General features: G+C 34.8%; 1 protein-coding gene across 1 annotated transcript; it reads left to right on the top strand.

The window, feature by feature from the left end:
- The first annotated feature begins 4,554 nt into the window (after nt 1-4,554).
- Nucleotides 4,555-16,254, top strand: LOC149530758 (ras-related protein RABH1e). The gene is made up of 6 exons (XM_089811848.1): nt 4,555-4,764; nt 13,455-13,525; nt 14,004-14,092; nt 14,715-14,826; nt 15,513-15,603; nt 15,777-16,254. Exons 1-6 carry the CDS (start codon nt 4,636-4,638, stop codon nt 15,918-15,920), a joined length of 636 nt encoding a protein of 211 aa, XP_089667974.1. The 5' UTR covers nt 4,555-4,635; the 3' UTR covers nt 15,921-16,254.
- The last annotated feature ends 2,159 nt before the right edge of the window (nt 16,255-18,413 follow it).

The following is an 18,413-nucleotide window of genomic DNA, read 5'->3' as shown; positions in this document are numbered from 1 at the left end:
AATCCAAAAGTAGAATCATCTAAGAGATAAAAGAAGCCCTTACCATCCACATGAATAGACAACTAATCTAGTAGCCAACCCAACAATCCCAAAACTAGCTACAAATATTAACCAAAACCACAAAACAAATTGCACCCTTAAAAGATTCTACCATAAAATTAGCCACAAACAATTTTTTTTGTCCATATCGACTAATATAGACAATATTATGAAAATATAGGGGAAGTAAAAGAAGTCAATAGCTTCTAACATAACAACTTCCATAATCACAAACTCTATACGGACACCCTGAGAGAAATATTAGCCCACTCGAAAGCTAATTAGGACCACTCCCATAATCTACAAGAGCATTGGGGTTCAACCAATCCCCACAAGGGGAGCTCCAAAAATAGAATCCTCAAAGTGTTGAAAGCAATCCTCACCATCCACACACATATATTGAAATCCTCAAAGAGTTGAAAGCAATCCTCGCCATCCACACACATAAATCCTAATAATGCCCAACTTTCTTAAGAAATCATATTATGCATAGGATAATAGGTCATGATAATCGTAGATTTATGGATTCAAGATAATTGATAATTGAACCTCATAGAATGATCATAAACATTATTTACATATTTGGCGTAAAACCATTAAATTTATTTATTTATGTTACAAGATGATTTTATTATTATAATGGTTAAAGAGTCAACGATAGTCAAGTACCATTATCCATGGCTTGAATGAATACTATACATAAATCCCAAGCATAACACTAAACAAGGCTTACAATTAATATCACTAAGACTAAATAATAAGGCTTATCATTTATAATCTTTAGAGAGTTAAATCAATAAAATAGCTTTGTAATAAATCAATATTCTCCTCTGATCACTACTCCAAAATGAGAAACAATCCACACACTATTATCATTAATAAAAAATACTCTTTCTCACAATAATATTCATTATAACACAAATGTGTGCACATTTTATTTCTACTTCTTCACATAACATTTCACTTTCCTATTCTCAAACTCTTGTTCATCGTATATGATTTATGTTAAAAGTTATAAAATGAAAAATAACTTAGAAACAAGTGTAATATAAACTATGAAAATATAGACATAGATGGTTGTGAAATTAAAGTCACATAACCAAATTACTTACATAAGAGAGATATGTAGATGCTTAAATTCAATAAAATAATAATAAGAAAACTCACAATTACATGAATCAATTAACAAGCTAGAGCACAACACACACACACACACACACACAATACTCTCATTGCATGAATTATAAATATGATCAACCCAAGAGGTAAGTGTTAGCTTTTAACTAGTCCTAATCAAGAGGCACACTAACTCAATCTAATTGAGATAAAGGTAACACCTAACTATCAACAATCACAAGTTGATGAAGTGATGGTGATATCTATGAATATAAAGTCATGGTGTAGCTATGCGTTATTAGGTATTTCAAATATAATAAGTGGAAATTCTTATTATCTTGAGTTTGTTTGCTAAATATGCACAATATCATGCTTAAACCATAATCAAATGTAATAAAGGTGAATAAAGCTCATACCAATAATTCAAAAGAAAAATCATTCTAACTAATCCATTTAAATCTATATCATGTATAGATGGATAGTCATCAATCATAAAATAATACAACAAAAAGATTGCCCCTCTTACTAAAATTATACTTGCTTTCTCTATTTAGTTACTTAAGAAAACTAATTTTCATTGCCTACATTATTTTCTTAGAATAAAAGCAAACACATATTAATGATCTAAGATTAATAGCATTACATTTTAATGAATAAGAACTACAAATAAGCTAAAGTTGATCTCATTTATTAAAAGTTCAACAACACCTAAAAGAAATACAAATAAATGGTGGTTAAGTTCTAAAAAAAATTCAAAATGTGACCAAAACATTCTCAATGACAGATCATGAAGTATGATGTGAAAAGTTGATTAGAAAAAATCTATCTCATTCAAATCAAGAAGTTCTCAAACCATCAAGGACTATATAAACTTCATGCACTTAATAGTCATGTATCTATTTTAAAAATATACTCCCAATGTATATCAAATTTTCTTAAAATAGAGACTTTGTAAATAATTTTTGATTTTCTATGTATGTAACTATTAGGTACATATATATAAACTTTTTCATCAAAAGTATTTATAACCTCATTACGAAATCTATCAAAATATCATATCTAAACTGCAAAATTTAATCCTTGTTTTATATATAAATTTTGTTTGATTGGTACTATTGATATTTTATATTAACATTTAAAAGAATTACTTACCCAATGAAAAGACTATCCTTGAATGACCATGGAGGTTCATAAACATCTCAAATAAATTGCAAACTATAGCCACTCAACCCTCCCCCCTGACCCAACCAAGTATTGAACATTTAATATTACATATCCAAGTTTGGGTAATAGAAAACCACAAAAAACTATAGATCCAACATCAAAGAGCCCAAAACCCTTATCATCTTTTTACAAGAAAAGACTTCACAAAGAAAGTTATTCTCCTTACATCTCCTTGGATTTCTTTAGAACATTGACCCAATAATCTTTTGGGTAAAATTGCACATGGTTCTTGCTCTTCCATGCTTTGTCCTTTGACTTCTTCCACGTGTCCTTCATGACTACCTTTCATAACTGCTCTTTTTTATGCAAATCCTTGAGGGATTCCAAACTAATTTGACGTTTAACTCTCCTCTCCTCTTTCTGGTTGGTTGCATTCCATATGAGAAATGGATTAGTCAGGAGAACAAATTCCCCTATATGCAACTCCTCCTCATTATCCACTTCAAAACCTCCCCTTGTGGTCACCATTGCAAGGAGGGATTTCATACTATACATCAAGTCCTCCTCAACACAATCCCTACTTTATCCGCTCCTCCTCTGCCTTTGTTCCAACTACAAGCCTTGATCCATGAAGGTGTCCAGGCTACATTAGTATTGGAGGATACAATTTTAAGAATTGATGTACTCCTGCCCAAGAATAATTTCCACAATTTGCACAAATACAAGGGTTTTTTTTTAAAATATGCTTCGAATTCTCTTCTCCAAAATTTGGCCAAGAAAGGCTAGTTATTGATTGAGTATAGAGGGTGAACTTGGCTTTTGTAGTGAAGCCAACATACCAAGCAACAAGCACCTCAAAACCCACCTCACCACTTCCAACTTACAATGTCACTTGATAACCCCACCTCACTACAAATGCATCACTATCAAATGAGGTAGACATTAATTTGAAAGAAGTCACACACTCCAAAGTACCTAGTCATTATTAAAACACAATCTTAAGGCTTATTCCCAACAAACAATGATGTATGGACAATTTTCTTTCATAATCATCGTAGTTATTAGTTGTATCTACCATGTTTAATGCCATTCTTACATTAGATTTTGGTAGAATTGCCAATTTATTTCCTTCCTTATTTATGTCAAAAACTTAAAAGTCCTCACAACTAAAAAATGGAGCTTTTAATAATTTCAATTACTTTATTAATCTTCCAAGTTGGTGTCTCACCTTTTATAATACCACTTCTTGTTATTATAATAGAGTCACCTTCAAGATGAAGTTTGGTGTCTGATAAAATTTTAGCCATTTGAAGCCATTTGAACCACCAGGAGAGCCGCTTGAGCCTTAACCTCATTATTTGTTCTTCTTCCCAACCTTTTAACTTTGATTGCCAAAATGCATCCATTCAAACCTTGAACAATACACCTACCCCTAATGGATTCAAATTTCCCTTGAAAAATACAATCAAAATTGATTTTGGCTCATCCATCGCCTAACCCACATCAATGATGTCTCTATTCGTAACAACTAAACAAGTTAAATAAGAACCATTTACACATCATATATTTAAAATAATAACTATTTTCAATTATTTTAACAATAATATACATCAGATCAATGAGATTTCCACAATCCATGCATAAGAGTTCTGGTTTCTGGGTTAGATTGTGTGCAGTTTTTTTATCATCAACGTTTCGGATCATACTACATGATCCATCATCAGAATGCCAGAGAACAAGAAGAACAAAAAATGACATAGCCATTCCATCATGACATAGCCATTCCACCTCTTAAATGGAAATGGAGTCTACAATAATCTTTATTAGGTATCGTTGTGGACATTAGAAGGGCTAACCAACTTTCACGCTGACCGTGGCGTAACCTTCCTTACCAAGTTAAGCCACAAAAATAAATTGGTCCCTAGTTGCCATGCTATTTCCCTATTTCTCGATTTCCAAGGCGAAGTTTGTAACGCACAGCTCACATCTTAATAAAACCTTTCTCATGTATTTGCTTTTCACGATCAGTATACAAATTTTCCTTGTTGGATCCGCGGAAAGGGGATAAATATCTCTTAACAATTCAGCCAATAGACATTAGACTCTGCAGTTCCCGGGGCCGATTTGCGGAAGGAAGAATTGGGCTACTTGTTTGCAATTGATCAAGATCTGGGTTAGTACAGTGTTTTCAAAATTAACTTCTATTTGAATTGGGGCCATTCCCATTTCAAAACCGCGCATAAGTTTGCAAGTTAACCTTGCGACGTCGTCAGACGAATACGAGGGGAATAAATTAGGACTTATTTTGAGTAAAGAATGAGTACAACCATGGCGACTGTATCGCCCCTTGCAAAATACAAGCTCGTGTTTTTGGGAGATCAGTCTGTTGGGAAGACGAGCATTATCACTCGTTTCATGTATGATAAATTTGACAATACCTATCAGGTAGGTTGCAATATAGGGTTTTAGGTTTCATTTAAATGTCATTTGTTTGTCTTTTTGCTTGCTCCGAATAGATCAAGTACTTCAATTTATGTCTCTGAAATTCTGTCATTTAGTTTCTGGATAATTGCTCAGCTTTTGCTACTTTTTCGCAATCCTTTATGAATACACCTTAATTCCACGGATCTGCAATTACTTTCCTTAAAGATTAACCCAAATGGTTGTTTTGGAGGCATTTTTTTATTATGATTTTATGCAATTCATTTTTACTCAATACCCAATGATTTATTTTTCGTATTCAATATCCTTAAGATCTAATTGGTATATTTCGTATTTGTATTCGTATTTTAGCATTTTATGCAATGCATTTTTACTCATTTGTATTACTGTCAATTATATGAGGGATTTATCTTTGCCACTGATGAGTCTGGAAATATTGCACAAGTGCTGATTTGAAATCTGCTATTGCCTTGCCCAGCTTCGTCTTTTGGTTTATAATTTGATGATTTTGAAAGGGATACCTGTAGGAACTTTGCTCTATATTTTTGTGATTGGGCGAGATTAAATAATAAGTGTGTTAAATTTAGTGCCTCTTAAATCAATTTCTCTTACCTTCTATAATCTCTCTGCTCATGCATGTCCGTGTACCTGATTGCATAATTCTCCTAGTGACCTGTATTTAATTATTATACAGCTTTGTCTCCCTTTTTTAAAGACCAAAGAAATCGGGTATAGCATCCCGTATAAACTGCAGTGCATTTGGTAATTTTTTAAACATGATTAGTAATGCTGGTCTGGTAACACGTGGGCTGGGGAGATTGGACCTTGTGATCTCACGCCAATGGAGCCTGGCCTCCAGCCCTACACAGCTTTGCCCTTAATAGCCCTGTACAGCTTTGCCCTTAATCATACACTCCTTCCCATATTTCAGAGTGATGTGCTTGTTTCTGTTACTAGATGTTTATCTGCAATGTTTTCTGTTGACTGCCTTAGGTTTCATGGGTTCCTTTAGAAAAATAAAAATTCTATGATGAGAAAAACTTCCGAAAGTCTATTCAACACTGGACAATCCAGCTGAAATTCAAAGAGCTCTCTGAGGAGCATGGCATGGTAATAGATCACCCTCTTCATTATCCATGCTACAAGAACTGGTCTAAGTCTATTCTTAGCATGCCACAAATTGATATCTAACTATATATTCATCTTAAAAAAGTCAACAGAGCCTCAATGAACAAAAAAACACATGCTTAGATATCAGTTCTACTTCCTAGTATTCAAGTTTTTTTAGGTTATCTGGGAACTACTCTAAGAATAGTATTATTGCAGGTTTTAGCTATTAATATGAAGAGGAAAAAGGCAAAGCAAACAGCAGCAGAATATTCTTTGCTCCTGATCTGTGGCACTTTTCCTAGTTACCGCTTCAGCTTTCTTTCTCATTTCAATAGTGCATCCTATGGAACTCTACACCATTGCTGCTGATTTCTTATGTTGCAGATTGCAATGCCGTTCATCTTTTCTCATATATGTTGTCACATGGATTACATCTATTGTCTGTGATATGTAGTGGCTCCATAGGTTTCAGAATGTGTTTCATTCTTATAATGAAGTTCGCGGAGCACTCTCTTTATCCTTTGTTACCGAGTTCACTCCGTAGAGCGCTCGATATCAGTTTGATTCAAACCTGGTAACAGTCCTGGTCCAGCACTCCTGCGAGTTGCCTTGTCCGGTCCTTGAAGTATATGGTGCTATGATGATATGATCATGATGCTATGATTACAAGTGTACGGTGTTTTTGTTTTTATATATGATACACTGGGACATTCTAATCTTAATTCATGCTTCTAGGCTGTGCACGTGCGCCTGCGCGCACACACACACATCTTATATATATAAATTTTAAATTTTTTTTGTACTAACCAACCCAAATGAACCCAAATCCCATTTCAAAATTTTGCTGTACTGGCGAACCTGGTTCTCAATACACAAGTCTGAAGCCAAACCTGCATTGGCAAATTTGTTATAAACCCTTCTAATTGGGTTTATCATCAAAGGGTGGCAAGGGTGAATAGGTGTATCCTTTAAAAAACAAAACCTCTCTGTTATGAGGGCCCAAGGGTATAAGTAAGTTAAAGAATAAGAATTTTAATTCCGAGCTTGATTCAGAAAAAGAGCAGTTATCTACAATATTCTGAAAATTATTGGTATGCAATATGGTTGGATTTATTATTTATTTGCTCATAAATCTGTTAAGAAGCTTTATTTAATTTATTAAATTAAATTTCCTATTGACCAAGAAATATTAATAATTATTTATTTGACCAACAAGCAATCATACTTGGAATTATTGTGAAATGTGTGATATGGAGATGCAGCAGAACTGGTTCCCTCATTGAGCACGCCAACCCCAAGATGGATATGCCATGTTTGGTTGCCAAGGGATTGAATGACTTGGAAGCTCACTTCGTGCCCTTGGGCTTGATTGTGGAGGACAGACGTCCGGTGTCCTATATGGTTGGCTGTTGGAAACAAACTATGAAATGAATCTAAATTTATTTCGGATATTGTCTTTTCAGTAGGAATTAACTATGATCATAGTACTTGATGTTAATTAATCACAATTCTCTCTAAGTTTTATTGCAATTGTGTAAATTATTTATAGAATGCTCTTTGTAAATAAATTGTATTGTTGGAAGTAAAGCAGGTTTTAAAGGGGCCTTGAAACCCAATTACAAAGAAGGCACAAAGCAAAACAATCTGCACTCCAGACCAAAAGATATACAATATGCTCTTCAAAGAGAAACAGAGCAGAGACATAACAGAACATAGACAGAGAAGGGGGTGCCAAGCCTCTCGCAACCCCCACCAACACAAACAAGTGGTCAAGGAAAGGATAAACACTTAATAAACGGACCACCCAATAAAAACAAAAATACAACAGATTTTAAGATTTCCCCTTAAACCCCCAACTTGTGGCAGTTAGGAGAAGAATGAGATGGAAATTTCTTTGAATGCTTTCCTTTAATCATAATCCATCCCTCTTCAATCTTGACAGCCACAGAATGCCATGCCAGCAAATCGGCAGAACCAACACCATTAACAAGGCCAGCAGTAGCAAAGCCAACAGCCGAAGATCGACCCTTTACTACAGGGCCAGAATCATTAATCTTTCCCATTGAAGCCACAATGCAATTACACTGGTCACTTCCATCCACAATAGACTCAACAGCACCATGCTGTACAGAGCCACCAACATCAATCTTTTTCTGATCAGCAACAACAGAAGAAATAACACCAGAGGCTCCATTAATAGAGCCAGCCACAGAAGGGACTGCAGCAGCAACCTCCAGCTGACCGGAATAAGTTGCCAACAAAAGAGCAGGAGAAGGGACAGTATCACCTTCCTAATGCTGAGTAACGGCAATGGAATCTAAGGGATCTTCCAACAGATGCAGACTCTTTGACCACCGTATAGTGCTGCCACAAAGCACTTGTCCACCATGAAGAAGGTTTTTAAGATTTTATTTTTTCAGCCTCACACTTTGCCGCAACATGCTCAGATTTAAAGCATTTTCTGCATCTAAACGGAAGGCCTTCATAATCTAAAGACTGAATCTAAGCGCAAATTTTACAAAGTTTAATCTCAGCCGGAAGGCCTTTAGAAGCATCCATATCAGCAAGTATCTGTGCATAGGTGGAATGCAATATATCGAAGGAATCCGAATCCACCATTAAGAAATCAATTAAAGTGTTAGTTACTTCCTCAAGAACAAAATCATACCAGATATGAAGAGGGAGGTTAGGAAGTCATAGACAATTTGCAAAAAGATTCAGTGGCTGGGTTAAAGTCCTAATGCCAAGGTTTAACCATCAAAGGGAAGTGATTTTCTCATGTGAGAAATGATCATATAAAATGGCTTTCCCATCATTCGCATTGTCGAATCTAGTAATAAAAAAATCTTTTACTAGAGGAAAGATTAGTTAGCTTAGTAATAGCCCCCAAAGCATCACCTTTACACATCGTTTGGGCATAGGAGGGCTCTTTTGTACCCCCTAAAACCTCACACCTACAACATCCTTCTTCCACGCCAAAGCTTCCCGTAAGATCGCTTAATTAGCAACTTGTTGAGAAAACAAAGACCCATTTCAAATCCCCCCCACCTGAGAAGGAATACTCCCAGAAATAGGGGGAGCCATAGTAGCAATGCCCTTCCCAACAACCCCTGAGGTGGAAAGAGCTAGGGTTGAGAGACAGTCACCAATAGGAACTGCTGGGACCTTGACACCTGCAGAAGCACAAAAGGGCCCTTCAGACGCAGACCTAACAACCACAACGGTCGCTCCAAAAATATTTGAGGGGTTAGAACTAACAGACGGGGCCAACATAGATAGGGAACTGGAAAAAGCCTCCACGCCACGAGGTCATGTGCCTGTAGGAGACTTTTGAATAGGCATCCATCAATCCCCTACAAAACACAATGGATAAGAAAAGTTTTTCATTTAGTAAGGACTTTTTATATTGTTGGAGTGGTTATTTTTGATAAAAAATTAGGTATATCCTCAAAGGGGATATTATAGTTGGTATCCAAGGCTTGATCGTGCCAATTGGAGGATTAAGATAATAGTTGATGCAATCAAGCCAAAGAGCTTAAAGAGAAATTGCAGCAAATAATAACCTACGTAAATCAATAAATGAGCAAATAAGTTGAGAGACTTAATGGAACACAACTACTCCTGCAAACCAAGCCTTGATCATGCCAACTTGAGAAGGATCAAGAAAGTAGTTGATGCAATCAAGCCAAAGAGCTTAAAGGGCATTAGAGAGAGAAATAAGTAAACTTGTTGCAAATAATAACCTACTCAAATCAAACAAATGAGTGAACAAGTTGAGAGCCTTTAGGGAACACAAAGAAAGAGCAACCCGAGCCTTTATGGAACAAAATGAGAGGAGAACTCAACTACTCCAAACCTTACTAAACATGAATAATAATGATATCACACTTTAGTACATAAAGGCATGTGAGTAAACCCAATGTTGCTGTGTGTTAATCATACATATACTGCGATGATACATTTGAACATTAACAAATTGGCCATTAAGAAATTCAAACACCTTTGTTCTGCTCAAAGCAGTGGTGACCTATTAAGTGTTTTACACAAATGAATGAAATTATTAGGCTATGTTTTGCATCATATGCCTCTATGTAATGCAGATCACTTGCATGACAATGTAATAATGTATATAAGTTTGACTTTTATTGCTTCCTGTGGAACTATTGATGATATCACACTTTAGTACACAATGGCATGTGAGTAAACCAAATGTTGCACTGTGGTAATCATACATACACTTTGATGATACATTTGAATATTAAGAAATTCAAACATCTATGTTCTGCTCAAAGCAGTGGTCTTCATTGACCTATTAATTGTTATACGCAAATGAATGAGATTATTGCATCATAGCTTACTATGTCATCCAAGATCACATTAATGACAATGTAATATGTACTAAAGTGCGATATCATCAATAGTTCCACAAGCAGCAAAAACAGTCAAACTTCTAATGCAACATAACTATTGATGATATCACACTTTAGTACCTAATGGCATGTGTGTAAACTGAACGATGAAGTGTGGTAATCATACATACACTATGGCGGTACGTTTGAATATTAAGAAATTAGCCTTCTGCAGCTATCTGAATTCCACAAGTTTGCTTCTGCCCATTTGTTGCACTCTTTTCTCAGCCTGATGATGGATCATGGAGTATGATCCAAAATGCTGATTAAAAAAATTACACACAATCTGATTCCTCAAGAAAACTATCTATACTGAATTCTGCCTGTTTAAACAAGAAAATGCACAATCATAAACTTTGTGTATTCATTTATCATAAATTCAAGTATAATCTTAAAGCTTTCCATGGCAAGAACCCTCTGTCCAATCCTTGCAATCTTGATGAAGCTTCAAACAAAATGCACTCCTTCAATAGAATTCCACAAGGGCATCAGCAATCTTCAATCCTTCAATCTGCAATCCTTTCTTCTATCCTCCCAAATTCCAATGTAGTAATGGAAAAAAAGTCCAAGACCCATCTTCTACTTTCTTTCCAATGCTTAACTGAATAGTAGCTTCCTTTACACCCTTAAAGCTTCCCAAAACTTAAGCATATTTTTCCTTAATCCCTAGGAAAACTTATCTACCTAGTACTCTAATAATTAGATCCTTCCTGCTGCACATTCCCCATTAAAATAATAATAATTTTTGTCTCTGATAATGAACTAAATGAAATTATTTAATTTTAAAATCTCATTATGAGTATGTCTATTTGATTTGCACTCAATTCACATTCAATAAACAATTCACAGTTTCCAATAATGAAATAAAACAATTATGTAATTTAAATTCTAGCTCTAAAGAATACCTCTAACACCTCTAACATATTAATTATCTCAAGTAGACAATTTGTATTAATTTAATTAATATCAAATGTCCCATAAATAATTCCCCAACTATTTATTTATCATGCATTTAAAAATTATTTTAATTAATTAATTATTACATCATTTGGTGCCCACAAAATTTGATCATGTAGCACCAATGCTAGGACCTAACCTCTTTTCCCCAATAGCTACAAGTACACTTTAGTAGCATTGGTTTGTTTTATAACATCACAGTCTCTAGCTATGCATGATTAGGACAGTTACCTATATAAGTCTAGATCATGGATGCAAATGCTTATTCTGGATTCTGGATTTTTTCCCTGACTCTTCCTTTTGGACAGTTATTCCAGCTTCCTATGGCAGGCAAGTATATTTATAACCTCTTGAAGGTCAAATTTTATCTGTGTAGTCTTAATTTTCTTGGTAGAGAGCTGTTCAATGTTATTTTGCATTGTATTTTGTCATGTTTATGATTGTCATAGAAGTTTGGAGGACAGATAGTTCATCTGGGAGACTTTGATTGGTAGTTCATCTGGGAGACTTTGATTGGTTTTATGAGTAGTTAAGCACATTGTCAGAACTATGTAGGAAGCCTTTTGTAAGCCATTTTTAAGCACCGAGTTTGTACTCACATATGCTGGAGTTTCAACTCGCAAGTGATATCTCCAAGGTATCTTTGTCTCTTTTTTATGTTGTTTGAATATTTCATAGTTTCTGGATCAGCATAAGTGGCTGAAAAATGTGTACCATGATTAATGTTTCAGGAACTGTAGCTTGGACACCTTAATAAACAAACTTGTCGAAATTAATATGTAGAATAAAAGACAGACAATTACCTGTCCATGCTTTGTAATTATTATTTTTCCTTTTGTTGGACAGAAAATTACCACTGAAATTGATCAGAAGATGAATAAAAGATTTCATGCAAGTCTCTTGTTTCATCAATTAGAGGTCCCTTTTCTATATAGTGGTGATAATTACCAATTGTTATCTTCTATTATGTGCTTACTTTTTTCAAGACCCATAGTCATTTTGATGCCCACTTATTACTGCTTCTCTTTTGATCGTATTTTCAGAACAGCTTTTTTGAGCTTAATTTTTTTAATAAAACCTCTTTTGTTTTCTCGATAGCTCCTTCCCTTTCAAACCTTTTTCAAAGTTCATTGTTGTAGGAGAGAGGCAGGAAATCATCAGGAAGCTGCAGTCTTCAAGATCACAACAGGAGACAACTAACCACGAGATGAAAGAATGAGATGCCAGAGAAATGAACGCTTTCTTAATTGATGATTTTACATAGTGTACAAATGCCTGCTTATAAAGGTAAGAATGCGAGAGCATGTAGGTAACTTCCCGAATAAAATACTAAAAACCTCTTAGTTAATAAAATATTAATTATGCCCAAGTAACCTTAAGTGCAGAGTAAATATTAATTTACTCAACAATTGTAATAATACTTACCTTAGGTGCATCCTATTTCCTATAAGCAATTCAAAATGATTTTGGTTCATTCCCATTAAAATGGAATGTTAGTTTCTAATACTTGTGGGTTTCATTCAATTTTGCAGCCCTGTACCTAAATGATCAATAAACTTTTCTACTGTTATTTTTGTTCACAATTTTGGATACATTGTAAACAGATTCTCTTGTCTACATGGTAAATGTATTCTCCCGTTTAAGTTTGTAATTGAAATGAGAGATATGACGACCAATACACACACAGTTTATTTCCTCAATTTATCTCTGAAAATGAGAAACAAATCCTCTCATTATGGAAGTGTTATGCATGGAAAGACAGTTGTTCATAAAAAGTTATTGACAGAAATATGTCCTGTATCATTCTTAGATTTGAGCGTTCACTACTTTTCCTCAAGTCATAACATTTGTCGAACTTCATCCATGAAGCTCAAATTTTGGTGAACTTTTACTGTTGCTGAACTACATTGACATTTTATGATATTTAATATAATACTGTTTTTTAATCTATTATATTTAAAAAATAATTCTTGGTTAAGTTATTTAGCAATTTCAATTTTTTTAAAAAAAATATACCTTGCTGAACTTAACCAAATTTTATTATCACTGGACATGAGTTTGAATTCGAACCTTGTGACTGAGATTTATCCAACTTCATGTTTAAACTATGAGTGGCTATGGTTATCCTTTATTTACTGTTGCCATACTAATATCACCCTTTGAGATGATTTACACCTATTGGCACACTGGATACTAACTCGCTTGTGTCTATTCTAGGCTACGATTGGTATTGACTTCTTGTCGAAGACAATGTACCTTGAAGATCGAACAGTCCGTTTGCAGCTATGGTGAGTATCATCTTAAGCACTGTCAAGTGTACTTGTCTGACTAAATAATAATAAGGTATGTGATTAATAGTGCACATAATGCTACTTAAATATAAATGACAATGCTGGTATCCTTGCTACCATAATGTGGAACAATACAGCCATTTTATGAATGAATGAATAACCTTGGCCATGCAGCAGATTTCTATAGCTTGGCTCCAAGAGGGGAAGCAGAAAGTTGTGAAATCTGCAGGTCAATGATATGGAGCTTGTGGCATCCTGTTCATTTGGCCATGGCAGTATCTTAGTTTAATAATATTAGGGAATATTTCTATTGTTTTATGTAGTCTATGTTTCAGCATTTTTGCCCAAAGTTTTTCACTAGCATCATGCTGGTGTTATACTCTTCCTGCTTAGCTTTCCCTTGTCCTGCATTGACTGTTTCATTTTGAAGACAAATTTAACTTTCAAGCTAATACTGTTATCAATGATTATGTAGGGATACTGCAGGCCAGGAGCGGTTCCGGAGTCTCATACCAAGTTACATTCGGGACTCTTCTGTTGCTGTCATAGTCTATGATGTTTCAAGTAAGCAAGATAAGCTGTACTCTGAGATACCAGAAGAGACTAATGATTTTTCAGTTTTTCCTAATTATTCTTACTTTTCTGCCTTCCCTATTTCTTGGGCCTGGAATTCACTAATATAATTGTTTAATAGGCTGAACACTTTTTAAATATTCCTTTAGACAGTTTTATAAGTCTATATTTAGCAGACTGTTTTGTAGCATAGATTGGTTTGGTATGGAGGAACTTGTAGTTTTGTTGGTTAGTCCCTTGGATTTTTATTTTCTTCCACTATTGGTAGTACTCCAAAAATCTTCTAGGTGTGTATGGTTTCTCTTCATATCTTGGATTGGGTATTCTGTTTATTTCTGAATACTTGTATTTCAATTCACTGTAGATCGACAGTGAACACTTTTTAAATATTCCTTTAGACAGTTTTATAAGTCTATATTTAGCAGACTGTTTTGTAGCATAGATTGGTTTGGTATGGAGGAACTTGTAGTTTTGTTGGTTAGTCCCTTGGATTTTTATTTTCTTCCACTATTGGTAGTACTCCAAAAATCTTCTAGGTGTGTATGGTTTCTCTTCATATCTTGGATTGGGTATTCTGTTTATTTCTGAATATTTGTATTTCAATTCACTGTAGATCGACAGTCTTTTCTGAACACTGCCAGATGGATTGAAGAAGTTCGCACAGAACGTGGTAGTGATGTAATTATTGTGCTTGTTGGAAACAAAACAGATCTGGTTGACAAAAGGTAATATAATGCTTCAATTAATGCTTCCTTGTTGAATTTTTATATTTTTGTAAAACAAAGTAAAGTTATGGAGCATACAAGCCTTATGTAGTTATGCCATTGCAAAAACCATGTTAGTTGTATTATGGGCGACTCTCTTTGTGAACCTTTTGTCTATCTGGATTTATTATCTCTTGATTTTCCTTGTTTACCTGTGCACCTCTCAAATGCCTCTCAAATGCATACGCCTCACACAGGGTGCTCTGTTTCATATAGGTTCTGAAATATTAAATAGATCAGAAATGATTTTAATACAAAAATACAACTTGTTGAATATTTTATTTGGGCACTGAAATATTTTGCAATTAATGGGGTTAGAATGCTTACAATATGCTTGGGGGACGACTTTGTCTCATGCATTTGTTAAATAAAATATGACATGCTTCAAATGCGCAGTACCAAGATTGTGCATGGATCATATATTGTACATAGTTGCACAATCAGAGATCTGGGTTATCAGCAAATGCACATATATATTTTCCATATCTTTGTTTTTAATGGGTTGTGAACTTCAAAGTGCCTTTTGTGTCTATTCTTTGTTTCTTTGTTTTCACTATCCAGATTAGTATGAAAATAGTATCTAGATTAAGTAAATGGACCACTTAACAATTGAATTTGTTATGTTGGTTTTGATACGACTTTCTTAGGCAAGTTTCAATTGAAGAAGGTGATGCGAAGTCGCGCGAGTTTGGGGTGATGTTCATTGAAACGAGTGCAAAAGCGGGTTTTAACATCAAGGTGCTGATTTTTCTTGCTTTGAATTGGACATGACAATGTTAAATTGTGCATTGTAGTTTGTAATTTTCATTTCTTTAATCTGCAAAATAATTTGATTCTTATATTAGCTTTTCTTTGCCTATGGCGTTCTTAATTGTACATTAACATGTTTAAAATGGCTGAGAGCAACACAGGCCTTGTTTCGTAAGATAGCAGCTGCATTGCCTGGAATGGAAGCCCTCTCATCAACTAAACAGGAAGACATGGTAGATGTGAACTTAAAACCCACGGTGTCTGCATCCCAAGCAGAGAAGAAAGCAGGAGGATGTTCTTGTTAGGAGCAAATGATGCTTTATTCCATCTTTGGTTGCTGCATCTTTGTCTTCAAAGCTCTTGGAGTGTCATCTGAATAAGCTATGTTTCATATGGTGCCTCAGCAGCAAATCATGTATATCAGGGAATAGAAAATTGGAATGGGCAAATATTTTTTTTCTTTTCTTGTATTGGAGAGGATTTGAACAAAGCACCATTTAGGTGCTTACAACGTGGCCTTTGCCATTACACCAGATGTCCTTGACTAAAATGGGTGATATTTTTGTGCAAATTATTTTTTTAGAAGATTGTATGCAATATCATGCCTAGATGATATTTAACAACAAAGTACTTCAGGTCTGTTTCTATTGTTCTTACTTCTTTGTCAACTAATGGGTGTAATTTATGATTTACCGTTTTTGTTGCACAAAATTCTCAGTACTTATTTTTCTGGTAAGAATTGATTTCCACAACTTGGGTTTGAGGTCAGCTTCTTGGAAATGCTGTTGGAAAACTAGAGCTAATATTGTCAACTATCACTTGTCAATATAAATTTTCTAGTGTTAAGAAATTCAGTATGGTTGCCTTTTTCTTGTCTGACTTTGTTGGTTTGAGGTTTCATTTCATTATGTTATTTTTCTTTTGCTTTGTATCCTATTCAGGATTAAGGTTCTGGATTTGCCTAACTGGAAGCCTTTTTAAAAAATACTTTTTGTTGATTTACTACCTTTTTTCAGCTTAGGTACAGAAACAAATGCCATGACCAGTAAATATATGTTGACACTCAATAGTTTAGCTAAATAATGTGCCTGCGGTGATGCTGCTTCGGGAGTATGGATAAGATTTACTTGGGACTGTCTGGAAATGTAGCTGGGGGTCTGTCTTAGGTCAATGAGAGCTTCTCTACTGTTAACCTTCCCGGGTCTGCAAACAACTGTGCTCTATTTTTGCCAATGATGCCAACTTCTGCCTCATATCTTTAATCTTGTCGGCAAGCAACCTTTCTCTTTATTTTTGTTATTGAGTTTGTATCAACTTGCAGCTACGTATCATTTAGCTTTCCTGGGGTAGAGAACATTTTTCATCTATACTTCTTTCAATGAGATTGCCCATTGCATTTCAATCCAGGCCATTATGGTAGTTCCAGTGTGCATTTTCGCTGCTGGGTCATAATGCAATAGGTTAATACAACTTGATATATTGATCAATGCCGGCATGTTAAATTATATAGCTCAATGGTTACTAATGTAAATAATCAGCAGAGTATGGTTTATTCTGATTTGTTCTCTATTTCAAATAGATAAATTATACCACTCAAATGCCATTCAGTCAGTGGCGAATGCTTCATCAAGCTTAAGATTTAGTCGGAAACCACCTGTAAGAGATTTTATGTTATTTGGATAGGGCTTGCACCTTACGTGGATGTATCTGATCTCTTAAAATGCAAATTGTAATACTCACTTGTAATATACTCACCTGCTGCTTAGAGCATAACAAATTGTACCACTAATCTAGAAGCTTAATATGCAAATTGCCAAATTCATCAAGATTAACAGTGAGCTTTCCAATAGTACTTAAACTTGGGATAGCATTTGCTTTGCTTTGCTTTGTCAGAAGCCCACTGGGTTCCCTTCTGCCCTTTTGGTCTACCAGTAATTACTGGATTAATCGTCTGAGCGAAGTGATAGGATTTATAAACCATACAAAATTCCCCACTCACTCAAGCACTTCACATGACTTATGAATCATCTGGGCTCTACGGAAAGGAAAAGGGGCAACGTACTTTATTCATAAGGGTACGACAAAGACTAAGATACTTGTAGAGAGGGTCAAAGCTAAGAGAGTAACACCAGACAAGAAACATTGCATACATACAATACATTAACACTTCTAAAATTCATAAAAAAAACACAAATAACTTTATTTTCTTTTCTTATTTGAAGTACAAAAATAAATGAAATGTGTTTGGTGTAAAAAGAAGCCGAGGAGCGTATCTAAAAGAAGCAAGTAGCGCTTTTATCACCAGGCAATATCTAAGAGAAGCAAGGAGTGCTTTTATCACCAGTTAAAAGCTGTCTAAGGGATAAAGAGGGAGTTCCTCACTTGTAAACCTCTAATTTTAAAAGCCATAAAAGAGCTTTGAGCTCTTGAAAACTCTTTAACAATTAAGATCGCAGAAATGACCTAAAAGAAAGTAGAGAACAAAAATACGCGTGCGATTTATTAATTTTTCTATCCATTAGACAAGGGTAATCTATTAAAAAGTTATCTTTTCATTTGATATATATTTCTGAAGACATGCAATCTGGACAAATCATTATCAAAATAGTCAAGAAGTATGGTAGTCAGATCGTTGGGGTCATCCAAATCATGAATATGTACCTATTATCTTGACTTAGATTGGTTAGCTAATTTTTTGCTTTTTTCTTTGTTCTTTTCTCTACTTGAAAGAATGACGGGACGCTACTCATGCTTTTTTTGAGATATCTTTCACTCTCAGCACAACGTTTTAAAGATAT

Source organism: Cupressus sempervirens, chromosome 11, assembly GCF_028749045.1.
Source record: "Cupressus sempervirens isolate cs-2001-9-10 chromosome 11, ASM2874904v1, whole genome shotgun sequence".
Classification (NCBI taxonomy): Eukaryota; Viridiplantae; Streptophyta; class Pinopsida; order Cupressales; family Cupressaceae; genus Cupressus; species Cupressus sempervirens.
The sequence above is the reverse complement of the archived record's forward strand: the minus strand, read 5'-3'. Positions and strand labels throughout refer to the sequence as shown.